We start from the raw sequence: 19,193 nt of genomic DNA, 5'->3' as shown, positions 1-19,193 counted from the left end.
CACACCACCAGCAAACGCACACAGTAACTCAAACCTCCCCTCTAAAAAAAACACAAGGGCAAAACACACCATTCCTTTGTTTAGTTGCAGTGGCTAATTAGCCAACAATGTTTACTCTATTTCCAAGAGCTGTGTTGCTCTAATGTGGAGGGTCAGGAATCTGTATAAACAGGCTCACATTTACACATTTCCATATTTGCAAAAGCTCTGCTGATGTAGTCATGCAGGTCTGAAATAAAGAAATCTGTAAATCACTGTTAGTATGACTTAAAAACTGACAAGAAAATGAAGTAAACGTATTTCTTCAATTTTGGGCAATTCTGACTGATTGATGTGATGTTCGTATAAAAAATAACGTCATTTTAAATCTGTTAATTTTAAAGTGTAAAAACTCCAGTTAAAAATTCAGACATGCTCATATCATTCCACATTCTCTTTTTTGCATCGCAAATCAATATTTCATGTCCATAACAAAGCAAAGACCTTGAGGATGATTCAAACCTCTCTTTCACCTTGGTGTCCTGATCACCCTGTCTTGTTTTATTATGTGTGTCTGACTGCTCAATATCCTTTAAAAATTTACAACTTTGTAAGTGAGGTCTCTTTAAAAGACCACATGCCATAGCTCTGGCTTGTTTCAAATGACTTTCTAAAGAAATGACTCCCGAATGTTAAGCACTTTGTCTGTGTGACACCACCCTCATATTATTCATCAAATGTTTGACAAAATATGCATAGTATGTTGTTGGCACTGGCGTTCCACTACTACACTGGGCACACATACACCATTCTTCACAACCACCTCCACCCAGGAAGTCCACAGGACATGACATCACAATGAACCAGCTGTTCAGGTCTCAAACTCTCATAATGCTGTTCTGTATTCAGTAGTGGGCAGAACCCCCGTTCATCAGGTGTAATGATGTGTTACACTTCAAGCAGGGTGGAGACCTTTTTAATTTCAATCACAATTTGCACCTTGTAGAAGCCAAAACTAGTGAATGATTTAAAGAGCGCAAAACATGGTAAATAAGCTATGGGGTGTGTGCAGGGGTCAAATGTTCATTTTAAGGGGACAGAAACCATGAGTAAAAGTTTTAGTAAGGCCTTTGACATGGATAAAGATGTATTATTTCTCTTTAATTCTCAAAAAAAAAATTCCGTTGTCTTTGTCTGTTAAAAAAATTAGCACCAACCATTCACATTCAACTCCTAGAGGTGAAATCAGTCAAGTCAACTGTGTGTTTGTCTTCTCAACACTGTTATGTTTGGTGTGAAGTGTGGCTGATGCCTGGCACCTTTCCACCACACTGAAACTTACAGAAACAAGACTGAGAATGTTTGTTCTCTGTCCAGAACCAAGAGTGACCATCCGTTTCGTCTCTTTTCACAAAAACCTGTATAGAACTCAGCAGAGCTTGGAGTAAAACTTTTTTGGATTCGCTATCATCTCAACATCTCATCAAAAGATTCAAGTTTACAGATTTTATATCAAAGGTTTACAGATATGATACTGAAATTTAAATCATAAGCCTGTAGGCTACTCAATGACAGAATTTCTCAAATACAGAAATTCAGAAAGATGAAAAGAAAATATTTCAGCACAGCAGAGAAGCAAAACAGAGAGAATACTTTAGTAGAGAGGGCTAATTTGCCCTCAGATTCTGTCAGTGATGCTACTTCACTTTCATAAATAACATCACTACTTGGGTCAGAGAGGGGACAATTTTATAGCATGCCCTTTCCCACTCCCCACCCCCCACAAAATATAAATTCAATATTCGATGATATGCTGTCACTATTATCATTTTAACTGATGGAAGAAGGATAAGATTTTTAAAGTGCTGTTCAGGGCCATCACTTGAACTCTCAGGGCACAGGACAAGCCTTTATAGATGGAACCCCATTGCCCAACAAGTAGACTACTATAACGAGCAATCACGTCAGTTATCTTTATTAAATACATTTCAAATGTGTGTATTTCATACGACTAACAATTATTAATTTAGAAAACAATTTCTATTTAAAGCAAATGATCTGTGTGAACAAGGTAGGCCTATACTGATGGTAAATTCAGGTTTGCCTACATGACTGACTAATTGCATTTTTGTTCATTTTTAAAGTATTTTTTGAGAGTCTGATTTAAGCTGATAGGTCTATTCTTTGGAATTTTAAGTGTAAGGTGTTTTAAAGTAGTGCCTGTGTATAGGTAGCAAACAACACACTGATGTCTAAAAGTGCCTGAATGGTTTGAGGACTGTAAAGTTTCTCGAAATTGAGTCCAGAAATCCTTTCTTCTGACCCGGATGTTGACCGATAACGACGTTAGCTGTAGCTATTACCTGCACTTAAAAACAGCCCCCTGTCCCATTTCTTGTGTTTTTAAACTTTTAAAATCTGACAGTCCTTCGCTCCAAGATGTCACTTGATAGAAAAATATCCACCGGCTGAACACTTAAAGAATCTCAGGGCATGCAGCTGGTTATTACGTGGGTACTGTTTACTTTATTAATGCATATTCCGATGTAGGCCTGATACTCACAGGATGACTGTTTTTGCAAACTAGTAGCAAACTTTCAAACTACTGCTCAAAACCCGTACATTGAACAGAATGGAGTCGGCGAGGGTCTTGTTGAAGGTCTGTTGAGAGAATTGAGGTGAAATGCCTCCCTCTAGTGTTTATAGTTCAAGAAGAAAATATCTAAGGTTTTAAAATGGTTTTATATACATTAGTGTAGAATACAGGCATTCGTGCATAATTCTAGTCAATAAGTCAATAAAGCTAATAATATAATGATTTTAAATTATTTTCCGAATTTTTATGAAATATTTGAAGGGTCACATGAATACATCCCCTTAATGTGCATGTTGCCATTCACAGACTAATTACAGGCTTTGCGTTTTCCCACTGGGACGTGAGAGAGAATCAGACGACCGTTTCTCACGAAACACGCCTTTGGTGACAAATATAACGATTAGAAATAACCTATAAACACGATGCTAGGGGGTTCTACGTGAATTGCATATTTTAATTACTTTTAAAAAATGTGTAGATTTAAGAGTCAATTTAGCAATGCCCATTTTATATAGGCTATGTTACATGCGATCACATGATATTTATTTATGATATATTGCATAATATACTTAGATGTATGTTTCATTAGATCGTACATTTAAACGATATTACATAAATGATGTAACAAAAACACGTTTCTTCACAAAATATGAAAAGCTTCATAACAGAGCTGGTTGAAGTGAACTGTGTGCGTGGGGAGGCGTCAGTGTGAGAATGAACAGCACGCGCGTGTGTACTTTCATATTGTACACTGAGAAGCGCGTGCGTCGATCACTACACCCTGGATGTACCTGCTAAAGAAACACCTTTCAAGGCGCCCATGGCCGAAAATGGGGCACCTTAGTTTCCAACTTTTAATCTAACAAGAGTATTGCGGCTTGTTGCTGAGTCTGGATTGTTGACATGGCAGTAGACGGTAATTATATTATTTCATTTTATTCATAAAGATGATTGTAGTAGTTAGTACGTTGCAAGCTAGAGATGATTCGATGTATCCGCTGTCTCAGAATAATATTCTCTTTTTAATTTCCTGATTAGATCATTTTGAATATATCATATAATTTGAATTAAATAATGTTGAAATTGCACTCAGGTAGGCTCTTTCTCGTATTTTTAAGCATATTGTTTTCCAGTTAAAGGCATATCTGCTCAGGATAAAATAGCCTGTACACAGTGACATAGTTGATTTTAAAGAATTTAGCAGGTTGACAGTCTACTAATTAATGTGTGTATATGGCTCATTAATGTTTGGGTTTCAGTGTGTTCAGGGTCACAGCCCTGTATTTTGAATCAGTTCAAATGAATTTTGAATTGAATTATTTGCTGTTAATGAGCAAACGCGCTGCATTTGCATAACAAAAGCTCTAACTGTAATAAGCAATCAATTTTCTTTTTCTCCGGCTCTCAAAATGTCAAAATAACTGGTTTATTGATATGTTTTGAAGTTTGCCTATCTGTTTCTTTGTACATTTTGTGATTTTTTTTTTTTTTTGTGTGTGTGTAAATTGAAAGGTGTTGACTTGTAATAATGGCTTCTCATTGACAAAACCCTGTACACCATTCCACGTCTCAACATGTCCTTGAAAACCTCCAGAAACTCTCTCCTTCTCCCTCACACATTCAAACAACTGAATGAAACTGTCTTCACTATCTGTAGTTTTCTAGTGATCCAGTTACCTGCTGAGCGGTTTGTCACTACACCACTTAAATGAAGGCTTGCATATTAATTTTCGCATTCATCAGCATAGATAATGAGGCCAAACAGATCTGAAGCAGCTACAGCTCCACATTTCTCTCTCTCTTTCAGTCTGTAGTAGCTCATTACTCCACACAGATGTTGTGTTTCTCTCCCTTCCCGAAGTTCAAACCCCTCATGCTGTTCAGAGATCTCTGGCACACTTGCTTGGTTTCTCACAAGAGACCGCATCGTTAGTTCAGTCCAGTGGGTACAGCAGGTGAGAAAACTTGGCCTGGATTTAATTATGTGTTTCAGGCAATGAAAAGCTGTCATGGATGAGGGATCTCTAGATAAAATATGAATTTAGAATTTTTTTGATTGACGCATGCAATGAAATGGGTTACATGTACTTGGCCATGAAGCCTGGCTGTAACCACATATTCACGAAATTCAAGTAATAGTTTAACCTAAAAATGAAATAATAACATGTCATCATGTGCTCACACTCAGGTTATTCTGAACTCATACCATTTTATTTCTTCTGTAGACAACAAATGGCTCCAGATAGTGATGCTGCTTTTTTCCATACAGTGAATAAAAATGACACAAAAAATTGCTATTTGTCAAATCTGCAGATGGACAACATCTAGTCACCATTTAGTTTTATTGTATGGAATAGAGCAACATCAACATTTTGCCAAATTGCTAATTTAGCAATTTAGTTTGTGTTTTACACTATAAAAAAATCGTGCAGGTTTGGAGATACATGATTGTATCAATAAATAAATTACTCTTTTTACAAATCAACCACTGGACAGCCTGTACTGGTATACCACTATGAATATTCATCTAAGAATTATTTAAGATGGTTACAGCCTTGAACATAGATTAGATTTTTAATTTAGATTTTAACCACATACACGTTTATTCAAAAGTTTGTGGTCAGTAGGATTTTTTTTAAATAAACTAAAACCATTATTCAGCAAGGACACATGAGTTGATCAAAAGGGACAATAAAGACATGCATGATGTTACTAAATATTTATATTTCAAATAAATGCAGTTCTTCTGAACTTCTGAATAATAATAGGAAATGTTTATTGCGATATTTTCTGAAGGATCAAGTGATGCTGAAGACTGGAAAAATGGCTGCTGAAAAATTAGTGTTGTCAGCACAGCAGACCTTACAGATCTTATAGACCTGAACACAAATATAAAACTCTGCTATCTATTGACTTTTCCATTTTCCCTTTAATGGGTCAAGAATAAGGTTCCAGGAGAATATGCTGTTTCTAGATTTAGGAGCACATCTTTTTGTGCACAAATAAATAGAAAATAAGGGCAACATCTGTCCAGGACTAACAGGCCTTGACGTGTTTTCACCCTCCAGCCACAGTTGTGCGACATCTCTCTAATGTCTGCTTCAGAGGCACTGTAATCAAAGACTGTGTTCATCTGTGACTCCATCCCAAATGCATTCACACAGGCAGGCATCCCCCATGCACTCTTGATGAGGACAGCCTTTGTAGGCTGTGAGGCTGCAGGGAACAAGAGCAAAAGACGTCCCTTTTATCTCATCCAGGCCTCCACCTTCCAACACACACACAAACTTATAGTCTCTCCCTCTCATCAACGCGTGCTTATGCATACACACACACATATGGAGATGTATTACCGTCACACACTGTCAAGCACAGAGATGACTGATTGTACTCATTTGTGCTAAGACTAAGGTGGTGATTAGAAGTCTGAGGTTTTAATGAGCGCATACGCACACCATCTCTGTCTTTGTTTGTTAATGCACTGGCCTCTCGCAGCTTCTGGAAGAAAATCTGCTTATGCTGCCCACTGACTCATTTACAGTCAGCAATGGAGCGAAACTGTGCTGTGCTGGTTTGCTGTATTGCTTTTAGAAATTTGCAAATTTTTTCACAGTTTTACTCTCAGAGTTGTATGTATGTACACTGTCTTTTTTTGTGTTAAATTCACTATTTACTCTTGTTGTTCCAAACCTGCATGACTCGTTCCTATATAAGATATTTTGAAGAATTTTTTAGTTGCTTTGTTCATAGTCTTTCTTATTATTTTAGTATCGTTGAGATTTTTATTCATTTTTATTTCATTTTAGTTATTTACTGCATCAACTTAAACTAAAATAAGGGGTTTTTGCCTTAGCAACAACCTGGAATAAAACATTTAATAAAACATTTATTTGTTTTTTATGGTTTTACTATAATAACCCTGCCAAAAACAACACTGAAATTTTTTTTCAAAAGATCTTCAGTTTTTCACAAAAGAACCAAAGTCTACTTTTCCTTTAAAGCTGTTAACTGTTTCATGAATTACAAATGCTAGTTTTGTCTAGCTCGGCAAGAACCAATGTTTCCGAGGCGTTTGGTATTTAGCAGCACTTAAAGTTTTCCTTCCTGGAAATCTGGAGCCTCATATGCTTTTCATTAGATTACCCCACGGGCTACCAATGCTCTGCTTTTTTATCACCCTCTGACACGCTAATGCATAATTTTCCCATTAACTTTGCTGACTAGCATCTTTAGGTATTTTTCTGGGAAGAATCCAAGCCACCCATTCAGCCGCAGGAGATATGGGTCATTCAAACATTTCTTATTTGCTTTTACTTAAGCCTAAACCTTAAACTCTTCTCTTAACCACCAAAACCCTAATGACAAACGAAGTCCTCAAAGTGACCTATAACAGCAGCTTTTTTGATGGACATAAACACTGAATCGCCTACAAGGCACTAGTCATCCTGATGCAGGTTGCTGACTGATAACGAACAGTGCTGCTGCACATCTCTGTGTCTTTCTAAAGAGGGAAGTGTCAATGTAAGAAAGAATGATGGAATGTGTGTTTAAATGAATGAATAAATGCAGAATCTTTCCTTTTCTGTTACAGCGGCCTCCAGTTTTACATTCTGTCGTCCTGCGGTGGAGTACAGGGCTCTTCCAGAGGACTTTAAGTACCAAGTGAGTCGTTGTGCAGGTGGAAACCTTACCTGGCATGAAGGGCACAGCCGCAAAACAGCCGGCGGACGAACGGTCAAACTACTCCAACAGCCTGGAACAGAAGGACTGCAGGTGAGACCAAGAAAGAAATCATTAATAAACATCTCAGTCTATCTGAATGTGAGCATACATAAACCCTTTTCACATTATAGCTGGGTCAGCTTCTATATTGGTGAACAGGAGTGTAACAAATATATTCTTTTTTAAATTCCCCCAAAAATCATGAGTGTTTCCACAACTTTCCTAAAGAGAAAAAAATACAGAAATTGATTATGGAAGTCTGAACAGAGAAAGATGTCTAATTTGCCGGCAATATTTCATGGTGTTAGATAACTTTGTTTTTTTGTAATTTGATGCCAATATATATGTAATTTGATGGTAATATAGCATAGTGTTATTAAATTGATTAAATAGAGTCTATTGTCTTATTATCAGAGCTGCTGGTTTAAAAGTCTCATTGAGCATGAGAAAGACAGACATTCCTCTTCTTCAGATTAAATAATAAAGATAAGTGCAAAGCCAAGTGGTTTTTATGTATTCCCTGTATCTGCTTCAAATGATCATCATTTTGTACCATCTCATTAACATGACTTGAGTATCAAAACTAAATCTTTTTCAAGCTCTTTCTAGTGCACTTTCACACGATGTTGAAATTGATCTCAAGAAGACCAGTGTTGGCCAAGCTACTCAAAAATGTAGCTAGTTGATTACCATATTCATATATCATATGAAAGAATAAGTAGATAAACTATTAACTTCAATACTTGCAGTGCAAATTTATGTGATCAATAAGAAAAACTGCAAAGTAGGCTTTAAAACTATAGTTATACAGCAGAGCTAATGCCATAGCATCTTTCAGTTGTTTCTTGCTGTAGCTATTAAAAGGTATCATTAGAGAATTTGTGTGCTGAGATAATGTATGTATGGCTGGCCGTGCTGCATTATTAATACTGGAAAATAATGTCTTGCCTTTCAGAAATGCACTTGTATGAAAACCTTTGCATTAAAAAAAGGTGGAGGAGGGGGGGTCTTCCTTTCTCTCTCCATCTTTCCATCCATCTAAAAGCATGTTTAGTTTGTAGAGAATGAGTAAGATGCTGTTTGGCCAGCGGGTAGAGAAGAGACCACTCTCCACAGAATGGCTTTAAAAAGCCTTGTGGGCCTCAGGTCACATGGGCACTGCTGATTTGAGCACAGCGAGCAAAGATATGGGTCGTAATATGTGTTTTTAACTTCATTTGATCTTCTGCATTAGCATATTAACGAAGCAAGTGCCTCTAGTCGGGTCTGCAGAGCTTTCGTGGGTCAAAGTCCGTCTCGCCCACGCAATTAGACTCTTCTTAGATTTTACGACAGGTTTGAACATACTAATTAGACCCAAAGCTGATTTTGTTAAACTGAGATAGATAATATTATCTGTTCTTAATTAATAGTATTCAAAAGTAATTACTTGAGGCAAATCCAGTGTTCTGTGGTCATTTCTATTTTCTTTTCCATTTCTCTTTTTTTAGTGCTAAATTAGTTTTTTTATCTCCCCAGTGAAATTCGCAGAGGTGCTGTTCATTTGGAAATTTTGTTTAGTGGATTAAATATGAAGGTTTAAACAATTTTGCTAAATGAAAATGTTACTAACACATTAGATAGGAGCTGCCTTTCTCTGAAAATATTTTTTACATATAGTATAATGTCATTTATATATATATATATATATATATATATATATTATTATAATACATATATACTTTGGGGTGACTAAGGTTTTAAAATATTTTTGAAAGAAGTCTCCTCAGAAAGCATTTTAATATGCTGCTGATGCTGCTCAAGTTCTTATTACTATCAATATTGAAAATGGTTGTGCTGCTTAATATTTTTGTGGAAAATATGATACATATGATACAAAGATCAAAAGAACATCATCTATATATTATTATGTTTTATTATTTTTAATGGATAAAAAATGTTTCATCTGTTTTTATTGTCTCATCTAATTTATTTCAAGTCTCAAACACTAGTTTGTACAACGTTCACAAATCTTGCTTTTTGCCAGAGTAATTGGAAGAGGAACACCAGACTTAAGGTGAATCTTCTGAACTTGGGTTTAAATTTGTTGCATTTTGCTGAACTGAGTGCGAAGGTTCAGACTGTTTGCCTTTGATTTTCCAAAAAGTGAGTTCACGATCAAAAGCTTGGCCTGATCAGACATCTATGTTAATTTATTCCTCATGAAAAGCCCAAACAGGAGCTGATGAGATCCTAACTAACCTCTGCACTTTTTTGGCCTTAATGTAAACCATCGTTAATGTATGGTGAACCTTGTTAGCCTCTTCCTACAATGACCGGAGAGATAAACAGCTCTGTTTTATCTCTTCCCCTAATGGCTTCATACACAAATCCTTTGTTCAGCCCAGCTACACTTGTTAGTATTTTTCTCAACAATGCAGGTTTGTGTATCTCAGTACATGAAAGACTCACTGACATCTCACCACACAGTGTGCTCTTCCCAGAAAACAAAAAGTGAACAAAGAAGAAAAGAAAATAGAAAACGTCACTTTTATCACAAATCTTTTCTCACTTTCATCAGCGCTGTTGTGATTGTCTATAAACTTTGCCAAGACACGCCGCTTTCCCTAGACATGTCATCACAGAATGATCAAAGAAGAAATCAGAAACTCAAGTGCCTGTGTGACTATTTGTAGTCAAAAGTGTGACTTTTATGTATACATTTGTGTACTGGGGGCCATTTTTGATGGTTAGGGTTTGTATCTTCTCATTATTGTACTCACACTGATCCTCTGGGGTCTGTGTGAATGGAACTCATACTGTAAATAATTCATGTTTGGCATTTAACATTCTGTAATGTATAGACTCACTCTGTAGCATAGGGACATTGATTGCAGAGTAAGAAGGATTGCATCAGCTTGTCTCCATTGTATGTCAGAGTGTCTCTCAAGAGAGTATATCAAATAATGAGCATTAAAATAGGGAAAGTTTGAAAACTGCTTGGTCAGATCTCTTTATAAGCCACAAACAAGGTAATTAAAAAGATGTAAATGCACTTACTGACATGCTTGATAATCTCAAGGGCTTAAAGGAATAGTTTCTACAAAAATTAAAATCTGCTGAAAATTTACTGACCCTCAGGCCATCCAAGATGGGCAAGAGTTTGTTTCTTTATCGGGACAGAATTTGAGAAATTTAGCATTACATCACATGCTCATCCTGTGTAGTGAATGGGTGCCGTCAGAATGAGAGCCCATACAGTTGATGAAAACATCACAATAATCCACAAGTAGTTGACATGACTAAAGTCCATCAATTAATTTCTTGTGAAGCGCACAGCTGTGTGTTTGTAATAAACAGATCCATCATTAACGGATTCTGATGGCACCCATTCACTGCAGAGGATTGGTGAGCATGTAATGTAATCTGCTCTGATATATAAACAAACTCATCTACATCTTGGATTTCCAAAGGGTGAGTACATTTTCTTTTTTGGCCAAACTATTATTTTAAGAGGGTTTCTACAGCCATGGAGGGACTGCAGTGCTCTCATGCCCTACAGCGACAGTTGCTGTAGAGATCTGCATCCAGCCCGGGACCAGCTGAGTGGAACAGTCACTTATTCAGCCTATATGTGTGCATGCATGTATGTATACATGTATGTGCACGTGCAAGAATGTATGTGTGCGATTTCCTGCAGTTGCAGAAGAAAGAATTCCCCACTGCCCTCAAGGGCAAATAGAGCAAAGGCATAAAGTAGAAAGTTGCCTGAGGGAGAAAGAGAGAGAGAGCAGTAGAGATGGGGCAAAAACTGTGAAGGAGAAATAAAATTGAAGATGAACTTGAGGGATGGGGTACAGATGGCAGCAAATGGCTTAGAAAAACTAAACAAATAGAGGGAGAAGAGGGAAAATGGAAGACTGTGATTTTCTGAAGATAAATGACTTTTAATGAAATGGAACACTAAGGAATGAGAAGAAAATATGCAAAGCACAGGGAATTAAACTATGTGTGATACAAGTCCCCAGAATTTACAGCTACCTAGAACGTTAGAAAACAGTCAAATATAATATACAAATAATATATAATATAATAAAGTAGAGTTTGATTTGATACACAGTCTTCAGCACCAATGGACAAGGGCACATAATACTTATTAGTTGCACATTGCATTGTTTTTCATTTTCTGCTATCCGTGAGCCCACCACATTCCATTTTTTTGGATCACTTTGGAAGTTTTATGATATTAAAAGTTTGGGGTCGGTCAGATTTTTTTATGTTTTATGTTTTTGAAAAAAAGTCTCACTCTGTTGAAAACAGTTGTGCTGCTTAATATTTTTATGAAAACCATGATACTTTTCTAGCATTCTTTAAAGAATAGAAAGCATTTATTTGAAACAAATATCTTCTGTAACTTATAAATGTCTTTACTGTCACTTTTGATCAATTGGTTGCACCCTTGCCAAATAAAATTTTACTGACCCCAAACTTCTGACCTGTAGTGTGAATATTAGCTTTTTTGGTGTCACAGTAAAGAAACAAAATATTGTATGTCACAGATGCATGAAACTCATTCATTAACCCTCATAAACACTCAATGGCTCTAAATGTGGATGATTTGCCGGAATTATCTTTGCAGAATAATTTTGTATAATTGGTCTGTGATCATATGGAAGTGTGTGATGAAGGTCAAGCGAGTGTTATTATGGCCATTGTAACTAATGCTAATCATTCTAGAATACAGCTCAATGTGCAGAATCTTGGCCGTGTCCGTTAGGCAGCCAATCAGATGGCTGTGTAAGATGAAAACATCCAACTCAATCACTGCCGGTGCATGACATAGAACACAGTTATTTAAAAATATATATATATTTCCCAGAGGTCTTAGCAGAAGGGAGAGCTGTTTATCTGTTTATATTCTCTTTTTTCTACTCTGCTAGAGATTGATTTCAGATTAGTAGTGCTATAAAAAGTTGGCCATTCATGCGTGGTAGGACGCATACAATTCAGTCACATCTTTGAGATTGGTTTTTTAATGCTGTTTCTCTGTGAAATGCATATTTAAATTAGTTTCCATGTCTCTCTCTTGCCCATGCTCTATTTCTTTGTCTTTCAGTTACGTTCAGGTGAAACGTACTCTGTTTACCACACCAGCCCAACCTTGCCGTGTCTCTCCAGGCCAGTGGTTTTGTGGTCTCAGCAGGATGTTTGCAGATGGCTGAAGAAACACTGTCCACACAACTACTTGACCTACGTTGAAGCCTTCTCCCACCACGCCATTACAGGTGTGTTATCCAGCATAAAACAAAAAAACTATTATTGTTTATAATTTAATATATCCCTATGTGATTTTAACATGTTAGCCATTATTCATATGGAAATTACATTCTGTGTAAAAACTCACAGTGACCCTGCACAAAATCACCTTTTGAAAGATATTGCATACTCAGCAGTTACAGACCAATCCCTTGACACCAGCACATCTACTATATCTCATATGTAATGACAGAAGCGTTTTAGCTGAAGGTCAGCCAACCCATGCTCATTTAGTTTTCCAAAAATATGTCTCTTGTCAAAGAACTGGTTCTGTTTCATTCTCAATCCCTGAAGTTTCTAGTGCTTTAGTCCTTCATGCTCCATTATGCTTGAATATTCTAGAATAATGTTTGTTTTTTAGCACTTGCACAGAATCCTCAAAAGTATGGGATTAAACATCTGCCATCTATGCTTATGGATATTTAGGTTTTTTTGTTTGTTTTTTGAGCCATTTATCATTTTCCTTCATGATGCATGAACATGTAAAATACCAAAGCCTTCATTAGCTACTTGCCTGAGCTATGAAAGACGAGAAAAAAAGAGTCAATTTCAAGCTTTTAAGTGCCTCCGAAAAGAATCAGGCACTGAAAAACATATCTACTGTTGTATATAAAGTCATATATTACCATTAGCAATAGCTACAGCACTGTTCAAAAGTTTAGGGTCAGAATATAAAAAAATAAACAATTTAATCCAAAGTGGCAGTAAAGACTTGCATTGTAACTTGCTATTCATTCAATAATCCTGGAAAAAGTATTATGGTTTCCACAAAAATATTAGGCAGCACAACTTTGATAATAATGATTGATCAAATTATAATAATTTAAAGTTTAATTAATATAATTATGAAATGTTTCTTGAACACCAGTTCAGCATATTAGAATGATTTCATGTAACACTGAAAACATAAGAAATGACAAAAATTGTAATAATATTTTACAATACACATTATAATTTCAGAAACCACAAACTTTTGTAATGGTAGTGCATTTTTTTTTGCCAAAAAAATTAAGTTTGGCCATCAATGGGGAAAGTGAGAGTGACGTGACATACGGCCAAGTATGTTGACCCATACTCGGAATTCGTGCTCTGCATTTACCCATCCACACACTGTGGACACACACCTGGAGCAGTGGGCAGCCATTTATTCTGCGGCACTTGGGGAGCAGTTGGGGGTTTCAGTCATGGTATTGAGGGTGGAAAAAGCGCTGTACATTCACTCCCCCCCCCCCACCTACAATTCCTGCCAGCCCGAGACTCGAACTCGCAACCTTTGGATTACGAGTCCGACTCTCTAACCATCAGGCCACGACTTCCCCACAGCCAGTTGGATGCGAAAGCTGCAGCCAGTTGGATTTTTTGAAGCTAGGACTCACTGGCCATAGTGATATTCTTCATTATTATTTTACCATGTTTTTCTTGGGTTTGAAACATAATGCTGTGAATATGCGACTCATGTCTGAGCATATCAAGGGGTCCCACACACTGGCGCTTAGGCCGCTGCTTCTCCCACTCACTCCTCGAGTGTGCTCTTGCTCACCTAGGGAGCCGTGTGGCTTCCCGGCCTCCACAAATCCTCACTTTTCTCTCAGTGGACACAAAGCATCAAGATCACAGACACGCTGGGTGAGATGCATAGAAAAGGAAATTGAGAGAAATGGAATAAGGGAGTTAAAAAACAGACGCAGTGTTTTTTCTGCAAGGCTGTGGACTGAAGTGTTTAGAGTCACAGCACGAGAGGCTCAGTTGGAAATAAAGTGGGAAATGAACCCGGGGCGGCCTGTGCCCTTAGGCAGCGGTTCCGCACAGCATGTTACCATAGTCACACATGCAAAGATCACTGTGAACATGGAGATAATAACCTTAGGGGGATTTGCAATGCTGTAACTTGTTTAAAGCTGCCAGCAAAACTGTGCATACATAATGCAGAGGCTGCAGAGCTTGTGTGTTTCCAAAGAGCTCATGTCTAGTGAAACTGTCTCTCTCTCTGTCACTTTGTCTTTGTCAGGTCGTGCTCTCCTGAGATTGAATGGCGAGAAGTTAGAGCGGATGGGTTTGGTTCAGGAGACTCTGAGACAAGAGCTTCTCCAGCAGGTTCTACAACTACAAGTACAAGAGGAAGGGCGCAACTTACAGCTGCTGAGCAGAGGTGTGTGTGTGTGTGTGTGAATAAAGAGAAAAATTAGGAAGATATATTCTGCAGCAGGTGGCATGACCTAAAAGCGATAATGTGAGCATAATGGAAAATGAAAGTTATGGCGGATTGGTGAATTTGTGCCTATATTTATATCTCCCTAGCAGCTTTATTCTATACTTTAGTGCAGGGGTTTTTACATTTTTTTGATGGCAGAGATGCCCAAATATGTTGATCTTCTTGCAAGGGACACCCTTTCCAACAAAATAAGCCAAAAAAAGCGATTAAAGGGGTCATATGACGTTGCTAAAAAGAACATTATTTTATGTATTTTGTGTTTATGCGGTTTTAGGTTCAAAAAAGGGTTCCACATAATGTACATTATTGTTGCTCCGCAAGGTGCCTTTCTGAAATGCCCCGATTTTTACAAAGCTCATCATTCTGAGAAGTCTGAATTCTGCGTGCTCTGATTGGCCAGCTATCCAGTGCATTGTGATAGGCCGAATACCTCAAGCGTGAGAAGGAAATGTTATGCCCCTTACCGTATTGTGATGCCATGTTCTGACACGATGACACAAAAACAATAAACCCATTATAAATGAGGCATTTGTTGCATCCACTGTTCTGGAACAGTGTTGTAAATACAACTTAACCACTGATTTCTAGTTGTGTCCTCTTTTGGAAGCCCAAAGTACTTTTGCTTTTATCACAAAGCACAGCGTCTCCAGGACATGGCACTGGTGCCAGCAACAATACTACAGCGAGAATAATAGTTACGCCTTCTTTCATTGCGTATATATTTGGGCGGTGTTTAGCAAATCTTCCCACACCGTGACATAGACATGTGGGGGCGTGTTTCAATGAGCTGTTTTAGGAGGGCGTGGTCAAGTCTTAACTTTTATAAAGAATATCTCTTTGGTTTTGAGGCTTTAGTAACTTCAGGGATCTTATCTATGCACAAACATCTCGTAACACTCCAAAGAGAAAGGAAAACTTGAAATCACATCATATGACCCCTTTAAAATAATATTTAGGAAACATTTACATTGTGTTTAGTTGACTACAGCTTTTTTCTACTCACTATTGGAGTTATGTCAGATGAATAAACCTGCAGAAAAATCTAAAACTAGGGCAGCTATTAGCACAAAATAACCAGTGTGCTCACAGTATTAAATAAATCAAGAAATTAATTAATTAACATTTGTGAATTTTATGAACAGTCAGTAAAAATTCTAAGATGATGTTTGCTTGTTGATAGTCTCACATTTGTGGTTGATGAGATTTTTTTATGTTTTTGAGAGAAGTCGGTTATGCTTGCCAAGGCTGCATTTATTTGATCAAAAATACAGTAAAAACAGGAATATTGTGAAATATTATTACAATTTAGAACTACTGTTTTCTGTTTTAATCTGTTTTATAATGTAATTTATTCATGTGATGGCAAAACTGAAATCATTCTGAAGGCCTGTTCACACCAAGGACAATAACTGTAAAGATAACAATAAAGATATAGTTCTAAAAATCGTTCTCAATATTAATATAGAATAGCAGACACAGCAACTGGCCTTAAGATGCTGAATTTGTGCTCAAGAAACATTTCATATTATTACCGATGTTGAAAACAGTTGTGCTGCTTAATATTTTTTGTGAAAACGTTGATAGATTTTTTTTCAAGATTTTTTGATGAATAGAAAGTTCAAAACAACAGCATTTATATCAGCATTTATTTTGAGCTAATTTGTAACATTATAAATCTGTTACTTCGGTCACTTCTGATCAATTTAATGCATCCTTAAAATATAAATTTAAAAAAATCTTATTGACCCCACACTTTTGTGTATTAAAAACCCAAATCCATAAAACTGCCCAAAAATTGCCTCCTCAATTTTGATGGCACTTATATATGTGTGTAGGTTGCCATTGGAGAAATATTCTAAGACATTATAGGTTCATTCACTCATTCATTCATTTTCTCTTCTCTCCATCCCTCACTTTCCCTCTTTTTTTCCAGGGCTATCCGGAAACCTGTCATAGCTTCAACCATGCGTGGGGCAGTTCTACCAGACTGGCTGCAGTCTGAAGGGACATAAATGTGTCTGGTCAGACTGAGGCCAGAGACATTTGACTGGAGCTGTCATGGACTGGGACATGGGGACAGGTTTCAGTTATACAGCTCAACCCCCACATTCTCACTACGCTTAAAGAAAACTCATACCAGATGAGACCTACAAAAAGGAGCTTTCATGTGCACTCATGATTTATCTACCCCAAATCTGCTTCGAAATGCAAACATAAAATGCAGAGGAATCTCGAATCTTCATATCTGATAAAGGAGGACCCAGCTGGCTGTACCAAAGCTCCATGGATTTTGTAAAAACTCAAATCCACTTTGAAGTCTACAAGACCTTCTACAATGATGTCTGGTAATACTGTCAGAACTTGCTATATTATGAACTTTGCCCACAGAAACAGGCTTGCTAACTATTTTCTGCTGGAATGTGACCTTGCCAGACGTGCCCTCAAACGTGCCCGTCAAGATTGTGGTAATACGTAAGCAAAATGTGTCCGGTTCCTGCAGGTGTTCCAGGAATCATTTGACATTAGAGATGAACCTAAATAATTCAAACCTGCATTTGTACTGTGAACCCAACTGGACAGCCTGTTTTAGTGGGTTGTATTTTTTCTTCTGAAAACTTAGTTTCTTTTTATCTTCAGATGATTCTGTTCTAGAAATGAAAAGATAAAAAACTAGTTCCCCATGTGACAATGACGGCAGCATTTACAGTGAAATGATAAGTATCTTTGGTCACAAAAGGCTGTGTTTATGTTATGTAAATTATAAAGCTCTGTAAGTGTCTGAGAATTGCAGATGACAGATGTAAAAAAACAACAACAACAAAAACAATGATGTGCTGCATTGTAGCCAAAAAAAGACTCAAGTGTGTACCTGCCCAAAAGACCATTCAAAAAACCCACATCAAATCATCAAGATGATACAGTGTGACAACCTGAAAATGTTTTTGGACACGCAAAACAGCATTAATGTGTTATTTTGTGAAGAGTTTGATTTCAAGTAATGATAGGATTCTGAGATCTTAACATGGATTAAGTGTTGTGACACCATGACTCCATGATCTTGTAGATTTGATTATAAATTTCCGGTCAAGGTTAGGCAGAAACATTCTTCTAAAACTGTGTGAAGTCCATTGACATTTAAGTTACTTTACAGGCAACAGTTTTCCACTGAAAGAGGCTAAACTAGTTTAAGGATCATCTTTACTTTGCGAAAATCAAACTAATTTGTCATTTAAAAAATAGGGATTTTTTGTTTTTCAGTCAAAGTTTGGATTACACAATGTGCTTTTACCTGTTCATGTTAAATCTGCATTGTACATTCCAGAATGCACTGTCACATTTTTACATGGCATACCCTTTACTAAAAGTAACATTTGCGTTTTGCCATATATTTGTATGGTTTCCAGACCTACAGTTAAGGACTGTTCTAACTGATCATAAAAGTTACATATTAAATTGATTTGTGATTTTACCTTTTAAATTAATTGTGCATATTTGTGTATTTGACATTGCATCCAGGTAATTTTGCTTCTTACATTTTACATTTAAATGAGACTTTTTCAACATATTCTATACTACAGGTTGTTTGTGATTGTTATGAAGCAACATCTTTTTTTTCCATTTCCTTTTATACTTTTTGTTTGCGTGTTTGAGTATGTGTGTGATATGGGAATTAGTTCAGAGATAACAATACTCCTAGCTCAAGCTGTTTTGTGAACTTTTTATTTAAAATAAAGTAAGCCGGCCTGCACAATTTGCATCAATTTTTAGAGAGAATTTTTAAAGTGATTTCTTTCTGTGTAATAATTTGTTTTATTTGGGTCGTTCTACAATTCAGTGCCTTTTGAGCTTTGAAACTTAAAAAAAAAACTAGTTTTTTAAAAGTGTGTTTGTTTCATCATAAAGTACAGTTTATACAGTTCATGCACTTAGCCAACTTAAATATTATTTATAAAACAAGCTTCTAAACTTGTGAAACTTGGACTACAACAATTTTGGAGACGTTCCCTTGACTGACGAATCAGTCAGCTTCGAGTAATGTTGAACACATTAATTACTAAATGACTAAATCTAGAAGGGTTTCCTGAGGGAACTAGTTGTGAATTAGCCTTTCAGGTTGACCTACTATGTGATGACATACAGGTACAATTTGAGGCTAACAATAAAACATATTATTTTCAACGAGCCGCTTAAAACACACATTTAAGCCTTTTTTATTCAGTGAAAAATCAAAACGATAAATGATAAGGCACTGAATTGTAAGAATGACAAACTACATTTCCCACAATACTTTTCGCGAGGTTTTAACAGCTGACTGTCCAGTCCAGCTTCATGGCGAGTGGGATCTGAGTGGAGAGTTGTGTGAGAGATGAGTGCAGGAGGCAAAACTCA

At 36.8% G+C, this 19,193-nt stretch overlaps 1 protein-coding gene across 1 annotated transcript; it reads left to right on the top strand.

The window, feature by feature from the left end:
• The first annotated feature begins 3,244 nt into the window (after positions 1–3,244).
• LOC306847914 (sterile alpha motif domain-containing protein 10-like) lies at positions 3,245–18,563 on the top strand. The gene is made up of 5 exons (XM_079382156.1): positions 3,245–3,491; positions 7,167–7,348; positions 12,393–12,561; positions 14,601–14,741; positions 16,738–18,563. The coding sequence occupies exons 1-5, from the start codon at positions 3,479–3,481 to the stop codon at positions 16,758–16,760; spliced, it is 528 nt and encodes a 175-aa protein (XP_079238282.1). The 5' UTR covers positions 3,245–3,478; the 3' UTR covers positions 16,761–18,563.
• The last annotated feature ends 630 nt before the right edge of the window (positions 18,564–19,193 follow it).

The sequence above is a fragment of the Barbus barbus genome (genome assembly GCF_936440315.1).
Source record: "Barbus barbus genome assembly, chromosome: 28".
NCBI lineage: Eukaryota > Metazoa > Chordata > Actinopteri > Cypriniformes > Cyprinidae > Barbus > Barbus barbus.
This window is presented reverse-complemented; position numbering and strand designations above follow the sequence as displayed.

Excerpts from the sequence above, each read along its gene's own strand:
- LOC306847914 (XM_079382156.1), top strand. Across the intron at positions 7,349-12,392 it reads CTGGAACAGAAGGACTGCAG|TTACGTTCAGGTGAAACGTA; the intron begins GTGAGACCAAGA and ends TTTGTCTTTCAG. Across the intron at positions 14,742-16,737 it reads CTTACAGCTGCTGAGCAGAG|GGCTATCCGGAAACCTGTCA; the intron begins GTGTGTGTGTGT and ends CTTTTTTTCCAG.